At 38.2% G+C, this 8,142-nt stretch overlaps 1 protein-coding gene across 2 annotated transcripts in view; it reads left to right on the top strand.

Moving 5' to 3' along the window:
* Nucleotides 1–60: 60 nt before the first annotated feature.
* Nucleotides 61–8,142, top strand: part of Exoc5 (exocyst complex component 5) — a 67,536-nt gene continuing 59,454 nt past the window's right edge. The window contains exon 1 of one of the 2 annotated variants that reach the window (XM_063241541.1): nucleotides 61–275. In XM_063241541.1, the coding sequence (XP_063097611.1) occupies nucleotides 249–275 (27 nt within the window). In that variant the 5' untranslated portion in view covers nucleotides 61–248. Of the gene's footprint in view, nucleotides 276–753; nucleotides 1,278–8,142 lie in introns of those variants that run through there. The other variant, XM_063241542.1, reaches the window with a different exon arrangement.

Here is an 8,142-nt window from a genome sequence, read left to right as displayed (position 1 = left end):
GGCGCGCGCAATTCCACTTCCGGCGTATGAGGTGGTGACAATGGGAGCGGCGCGGGCGGCGCCAGGAGGCAGCTGACAGGCGTCTGCGGCTTTGCTTCATGGCCGCTCTCCTGCCGTGCCTGAGCCCGGTGAGAACAGAGCGACCCGCGGCGGCCGTCCGAGCCGGGACCTGTGCGCGGCGCCAGTGAGGCGCAGCATGTGAAGCGGAGACGGCGTCCCGCGCCGGGCAGTCCTCTCAGCCGGCCGGGATGGCGACGGCGGCCGAGCTCTTCGAGGTGCGTTCCGCAGCTCCCCGGGGAGCGGCAGGCCTGGGGCGGGCGTGGGCGAGCGCTCCCGCGGCCGGAAGGAGCCTGGGCGAGAGCTGCGCGCAGGGAGGCGGGGCGGCGGGCCGGCGGCCGGGCCGGGCCGGGCTGGGCGGCTGCGGGGAGCCGGGTGGGCGCGGGCTTCGGGACACCAAGCCCCAGCGCCCAGTGAGCGCTAGGAGCGGCGCCCTGGTGCTGCCGGCAGGCCCCGAGGCTTGCCAGGCCGGAGGGTGTCAGCGGACGCCGAGGCCTGCCTGGCCCTGCGAGAGCAGGGGAACCGCGGTGAATGTGTGTGCGGTGGGAGCCTGCCCGAGTGCGGGTCAGCGCGGCCAGGGCCTGTCCCCGGAGCTTTCGGCGTCTGCACCTGCAGGGTTGGTTTCACGAAGCCCGTGGTAGCGAGCTGGGTGTTTAGGGTAGTGGAATAGGAAAATCCTCAGGGCCACACCACAGCGGACCAGAAGTATCTTCTGATAGGAAAGAAATGACGATGGGAATACGAAGTAAAAGAAAGACCTGTGTGCGCGCTCGCCTCATACTGAGTAACAGAAGTATAAAGTACTGTTGTGATAACTGATGAGCACCGTGGTTCACAATTCAGCATTTTTCCATGTAAAAGGAGTATCTTTTTTCTACCTAAATTTCAGCAGTGTTTGTGGGTTAAAATTTAAGTGTCAATTTTCACAACAAATGGAACTGACATTGTTAGTCCTACATAGTGGGTTTCTGTCATTCCTTACATAGATAATGCTTTTGTTGAAAGGTGTGACATGCCAGTGTTGCACTAAATTGTAATGGAACAGTAATTTGTGAGGGAAGTATTGTAATTACACAGAATATTTCAGAAATATTAGTAACATTTTCTCAAATTTAAGTGTTGGAGGAGAGATGAAATTACAGTTTTACCAACTGTTTATTGACCCTGGAGCAGGAAGACATTCTTCGTGTTAAGAACTTTACTGTGTGTCCCAGAGCAAGGTACTAGATAATTCTGTAGTTCTGTTTTGTTTTTCATGTTTTATAAAGATAGAAAACTTTAAGAATTTGTTAGAGATCTTTGATGAATGAATTTTGTGCTGTAAACAGAAAACTTTTTTTGTAGTTTATAAGACATCTTTTGAGCTAATAAATCCTTAACATTCCCAATTGTGGCTTGGAATATGTGTGTGTATATATATATATATATATATATATATATATAAATCTAGTAACTTCCAGATGTGTCAATTTAGTAAGTACCAGATGTGCCCTTCTTCAGGGATAAAGTATGAGTGTGGAGAAACACACATTTTCCTATGGTCTTAACACTTAAAAAAGTAAGCCCAAACAAGAGTTTTATTTAGTGACTTTATTACGTGGTGGTTGGTGATGACAGTGATGATAAAAACAATCTTTTGGCAGAGGGTTCCTGGAGCAAATGTAAATAGTTGGTGTTAATTCAGGTGATTTTTTTCCCCCCCTGGTCATATGTAGCTTGTTGCTTTATCAGGATTAAAAGTATATTATCATAGTTTCAAGTAAGTGAGACATATATTTATCTTTTCCTGAATAGCTGTAAGACTACATTGCCAACTACAATTGATTTCTTTGCTTAAAGAAGAAAGAAAAATCTTAAGTCACTGCTGCGATGTCTTGCACCTGCTGCCATAGATCTGGGCTATAGGAGAAATCAGAGTGTCTTTTTCTCCTGTTTCCAGTCTTAGTCACAGCTGGTGAACTGTAGTTAACAGGGCAGGATGTAGTCAAGGGTATTTTGTTTTTATGCGTCCTCAATGTCATGCATTGTTAAGTAGAACTGTGCTTTCATTTTCCACATTGAAAAGAAGTTAAAGAGAAATAAACTTTCGTATCCATGAAATGTCCATGTCAACTAGTTTTTAAAATCTGATTGGTCTTGTGACTTCCTTAACACAACTATTCTCATTTTGCAGAAATGATTTGTTAATGAATGATAGTTATTGTAATAGTGTGTATTCTAGAAGTTGCCTAGATAATCTTAGTTTCAACCTCTGTTGACATCTTTTTAAAAGACCTATTTATAGTATTTTTAAATGATTGCTCTGTATGGACTTTCTAAACTGGCATTCCACTGTGGTTTTGATTAATTATGTGTTTTATATATAAAAATGAGTGATGGTTAAGTTCTTTTTCTGTTGTAACAAGTAGTCTTATTTTAATTAATTATTGAAGACCCATTCTCTTCTCCTTGCTAATTTTGTTTAATGATTCTTCTAGAGTCTTTACTTCTCTCTGGGCAGGCTACCTTTATGGAAGCGTTCTTTGTTAGTATGGTAGTCAGTTGTTCGTTCATTCAACAAATTTTTTGAATGCCTTTTAAGTTCACAAGGGGCAAAGATTAATGAGGCTGAATGTTTCAAAGGAGCACACAATAGAAATATTTTATTTATATTTCCTTGAGCAAAAATGTATTACCTTACCCTAGGCCTGACATCATTCGAGCTACTGAATGATATTAAAAATTATCCTTTGGGGAGACAAATATATTTACCAATGATACAGTGCAGTGAGAGTATGAAATCTCTTCCTGTGATAATTAGAAAAAGTTTCATGTAGAATGACATATAAATTGAATGTTAATGGATGAGTAGAAACTTTTCAAGCAGGAGAAGGGCATCCAAGGCAGAGACAGAAGATAAATCCAGTTTATAAGGTGAGCTGTACTTAGAAGATACAGGAAGTATAAATGCTTATTTTAGGAATAGGGAAAGCGAGACATTGAGATGACAGGGGTTTGAGGAAGTTTCGAGAAACCTTTTGGCAGTCCATAGTAGGACTCACCTGGCTTTTTAGGGAGTGTTCATGTGAAGCAGGTAATTTTAATATTGATGTGAAAAATGGCTGTCAGTGGAGAACAAATTGTTAGCTTGGGAAACGGGTCATGGGCAGACTGGCATAGTTCTTGTCATATGGTAATTGTTCAAGAATTATCTGTTGATTGATTAAGCAGGTGAAATCCTAGCCTAATTTAATGGGACAAAGAAGACAGGACAATTGGGAAGACATTTTGAAAGTAGAATCAAAAAAAGTTAGTTTTACTGAGGAGTTAAATTAGTTCCAAGTTGGTAAACTTTGGACAGTAGATCCCTGACAGTATAATACTGTGGCAGGGAAATTTGGAAAGACTCATTCAGGGAAAAGGAAAAATGTATACATTTTTAAAAGTATATACAGTAAGTCAGTTTTATTTTTTTATTTTTTGGTGCCGGGGATTGAACTCACAACCTTGTGCTTGCCAGGCAGGCACTTATGTGGCTAAGCTAAATCCCCAGCCCAAGTCTAAGTTTTTAACAAGATTTCCTAGTGAAGAAATTCAGGAGGCAGTTTCAAATATAGATTAGTAACTCGGCTAGTTACATGGCAGTTTAAATATTACTTTGGTTAATTTAGACTAGGGAATGGATGACATCTCAGCTCCATTCCTCAGTTGTGGGGTCTTGCTCTTCAGTTTTCTCACTTATAAAACAGGAAACTTTTTTTTTAAAATTACCTTAATAAACTGCATAGAAGCATGTAATTAAAACAATGGTTGCTATTTTTTAAAATTAGTTGGCAGCCCCACTTTCAATTTAAATGGATTAAGAAGAGGACAAAACAGTATCAGTGAAGAAAAGCCTTTCAATGTAGACTGAGGAAAAATGATAAGAGATATGATAGGAGAGAATTACAGCACAGAAAGTTAGGTTTTTCTGATGTCCACGACAAGATCTGCTATCCTACAGTGTGAATAACACTCCGTCTCATAAAGCGATTGGGTCTGTGTGTATTTCTTGAATCTGGATCTATGATTACAGCAGATACCATGTGGTTATTGTCAAGGAAGGTCACAAAAGATAATATGCTGAGTCCTCTTTTGATACTCACTTGGAATCTATCAGCCCTTTCAAAATACCGAAGCCCTTGGCCCTCACTCTGGCTAAACTCTCAGCTAATAGTGAACAGTTTGCTATTCCAAGTTGAGCAGCCTCAGCTGATGTTACATGGAGTGTAGACTAGATTTCCTTGCTGAGCCCTGCCCAAATTGCAGATTTGTGAATAAAGTAATCATTATTGCTATTTGAAGCCATCATATATCAAAGTGGTTGTTACAGCTGGAACTTAGGCTGATCAGCTTCATGTTTATATCAAGGTATTGTACAGAAATCTACCACTTTCTGTTGAGAGAATGATAAGATTAAGAGTAACGGGTTTATATTTAAATATTTTTAAGCTTTGAGCTTTTCAGTTGAAACAGTAGAAAGTGAGCTTTTGGAAAGAGAAATCATATATTGAGAACAATTTTTAGATTGTACCTGTGTATAAATAGTGTTAAACACAATTCCTGGTGTTCTCAGGAAATTGGATAGCTAGGGGTGTGTGTTAGAACCACTTAAAAGATTGAATTTACCTGTTGTCTTAGTAGGGTATCACGGTTTGATATAGCAGTCACTCTGCAAACAAACGCACAAACGAAATGAAAATTTTAGTTAGTTGAATGGTGTGTTATTTAAAAATTTATGTTTATATGAGATATTAAAAAAACTTGAGTGAACTATTCTAACACAGTTACTTTAGAACTGAAATATGAAAATAATAAAATGTGATTATATATACATATTTACTTAGGATACAAATAAACCACAGAAGTGATTTCTTGCATTTGCTTATTTAATTTCATCCCCAGGGCATTTATTAAATACCTATAGATATGTTTAGTATGTAAAAATTTTAAGTACACTTGATTTAAAATATTAATGGTAAATTGTATTAGGCATGTTCAAGTGATTTTTTCCCCCCCTAAGGAGTATATCAACTTGAGGCAATTTCAGAATAAACTTCTGAGGTACAAACTATTTTCCCTCTTTTATAAATGAGAAAACTAAAGTTAGATAAGTTGCACTAGATTGCACAACTACTGGGGGGGGTAGAACTGAGAGATGTTATGTATCTATAGTTTGTATTTTAAAAGATGCCATAATACTGTGGGAAAATCTCTGGGCTAGAATACTGGTTTAGTACTTAACATGACTTTAATTTCATTGCTTCAGTTTCTTTGTATGTAAAAAATAAGATGAAAGAGTTGGGCCGTGATGATATTTAAAAATTATTCTTGCTTTAAATTTTTTAAATGTTTCTGTGAATTAGCTGAATTGTATAAAAGGTACATAACATTCTGTTACCTTTCTCTTTCAGGCATGGAAATCACATTTAACATCAGAAATGAGATGTATACTCTTTTAGAAAGAGAATGTACTTATGAGAATGTAAAATACTGTATTAAATTTTAAGGTATTACTATTTAGAAATCTACAAAATAATTTTGATTATCTTATAGTTTAAAGAATTGACATCCCTTCAAGGTTAAATGTTAAAAATGACTTTAATTTTAAAAGTAGAATTATTCATCTCATAGTGTGGCAGGTATTTTCAGAGTTTGTCTTTTTTTATGTGTGTGTTGATGTTTTATTTTTCTGCTTTTCCATACTAAATTTGGAACCCATTTTGTTAGTCTGAGACAAAACAAAATATTTAGTGCTTTAAAAAAATGAATATTCAATAAGTATAATTTTGTAATTTACAGGAAATAGATAAAGTCATCTTATTACAAAATCAAATGGGGCTCAAAAAGACAGGCTAGGTTTATTTACTTCCAGTGCCAGAATTGTATTAGGCTCATTCTCAGATTAATAGTGCCATATAATAATACTTCTATCTTGTTGCTGAGTTTGTGGTGGTGATTTTGCCCTTTTGGTTTCGCACATTTGGATCAGAACTGGCCATATATCCTCTTAAAGTGATTCACCCATATGCCTACTGACCAATGTTTTTGGTTTGCTCAGCATTATTCTGTTGACCACAGCTGGAAAACAAGAGCTGCATATCACAGTGCCTTCCTTTACTTTCAATTAAAGTGTGCAGAAAAGAGCGAAACTTAGAAAAAGAACTAAAAAACAAAAATGACAAGATGGTGATTAGTTATATATAGCTTTGCATTGAAATTTGAATTTTTATGGTTTGTAGAGGCTTAAAAATGTCAACTCAGTTGACATCATGTAGGGAAGGAACACTTTAAGGAAGAAAAACGAAAACCCTTCAAGTAAAATTGAGCCAAACTTTGAATAATGATATAGTGATGTCTTAGTCTATTTTGTATTGCTGTAACAGAATACCATAGACTGGGTAATTTATAATTTATTCTCAGCGTTCTGGGGGTTGATAAGTCCGATTATTAAGATGCTGGCATTTAGTAAGGGCTACCTTGCTGCTTCTCCCGTGGTTTGCAGGCAGAGGAGCCAAACTGGGAGAAAAGGAGAGAGTGACTGCGTATTCCTATGCAAGGAAACTTACTCCTTTAGGGAAACTCATTCCTTCAGTGCCGATGCCAGTAATTGGCATTATGTTCATGAGGGCGAGGCTCCTAATACTAACCCTTGCCTTTAGGCTGCATACCCCAATGCTGATTCATTAGAGATTAAATTTCTAACAACAGAATTGGGGGACGTTAATGATCAAGTCATGGCAAATGGTTTTTGAATTGTTGGAGAACAGACCTTTTGTGGAATCAGTTGTGTGGCCACTGGCTAGAAAGGAGGAGTAGCCAGAGTTTGACTGATAAACTGTGAGTGTTTATTTTAGTTTATTACAAAGAAGGTGAAGCAGGTGACAGGAGATGGGACTCTTTAACACATAGCTAAGAGTATGAACTTGATAATGTGGGAATTGCATAGGGAAGTGTCTGACTAAAATGAGCAGTGGTTTAATGATTAGTTTGGCAGGAACATGCCAAACTAAGAAAAATACATCAAATAGGCAGCATTTGAACCTATGGTTTAGTTGGTTTAAGGGGTTACAGAAGAACCTCTGACTGTAAATGCCTTTGCAGCCAGGTTAGGAATTAGAAAATGAGTTATAAGGATTTATTTGGTTTTATTAGCAGATAGGTTTTATTGTGTTTCACTTTTCTGGAATTTTCATCAAGTAGGTGAAAATTTATCTTTGTTATAATTTGATTGCATCAGAGAATAAAAACCTATACTTTGCTCCCAGGACTCTTCTAATTTTTCTCTTTCCCTGCTGCCTCCTGCTGTGTCTATTCTGTAGGATCCTTTTTCTCTTGTTGTTATGCTTTTCTCCATCTTAGATGGTCTTATTCAGTCCTGAAATTTTAAATGATCATCTATATGTTTATAACTCTAAAATCATGTCTAGCCCTAGTTTCTTTGTTTTTCCAACTATTCACTCTTCCTTTTCCCTTGTATGCACAATAAGTATGTATAATATTTTGTATGCAGAACAGAACTCCTATCTTCTTTTCTGGTTTTCACTAACTCAGTATTAGGCACAATTATTCACATAATGGCTTCGGCCCCAGATTTTTATTAAAAATTCATGATTCCCTTCCTCCTTTTTTTCCGCATCTAACCCATCAGCAGTTTATAAGTGTTATGAATTTATTTCTCAGTGCCCTGCCCACTGCCACTTTGATTGGAGCCACTATTATCTCTTGACTGTACTTCTACAGTGTTGTAGGCTGAATAGTTTGATGACTTGCAAACTGTTTATTGGACAAATTATTTATTAGGATAAGTACTGTGGTAATGAACAACTATGAAGATGCATGATGGGAAGCAAATTGGGCATTTGGAGATGGAGAGGTATGGTGCTGTCCCAGTAAATATTAGTAGTTCCTGTGACGGGAATTCTGGAAGATGCCCTGTCAGAATTGTCTGCTTTTGACTTAACAGAACAGGTCTTGATACTTGCATTGCAGTCATACTGCATTGAGGTAGGGTGAAGCGACCCTCTGTAGCTGAGAGAGTCCTTGAAAATACTTCAGCTCAGAGTT

The sequence above is a fragment of the Cavia porcellus genome, unplaced genomic scaffold (genome assembly GCF_034190915.1).
Source record: "Cavia porcellus strain 051 isolate PalLab524CR breed Dunkin Hartley unplaced genomic scaffold, mCavPor4.1 scaffold_31, whole genome shotgun sequence".
Lineage (NCBI taxonomy): Eukaryota > Metazoa > Chordata > Mammalia > Rodentia > Caviidae > Cavia > Cavia porcellus.
This window is presented reverse-complemented; position numbering and strand designations above follow the sequence as displayed.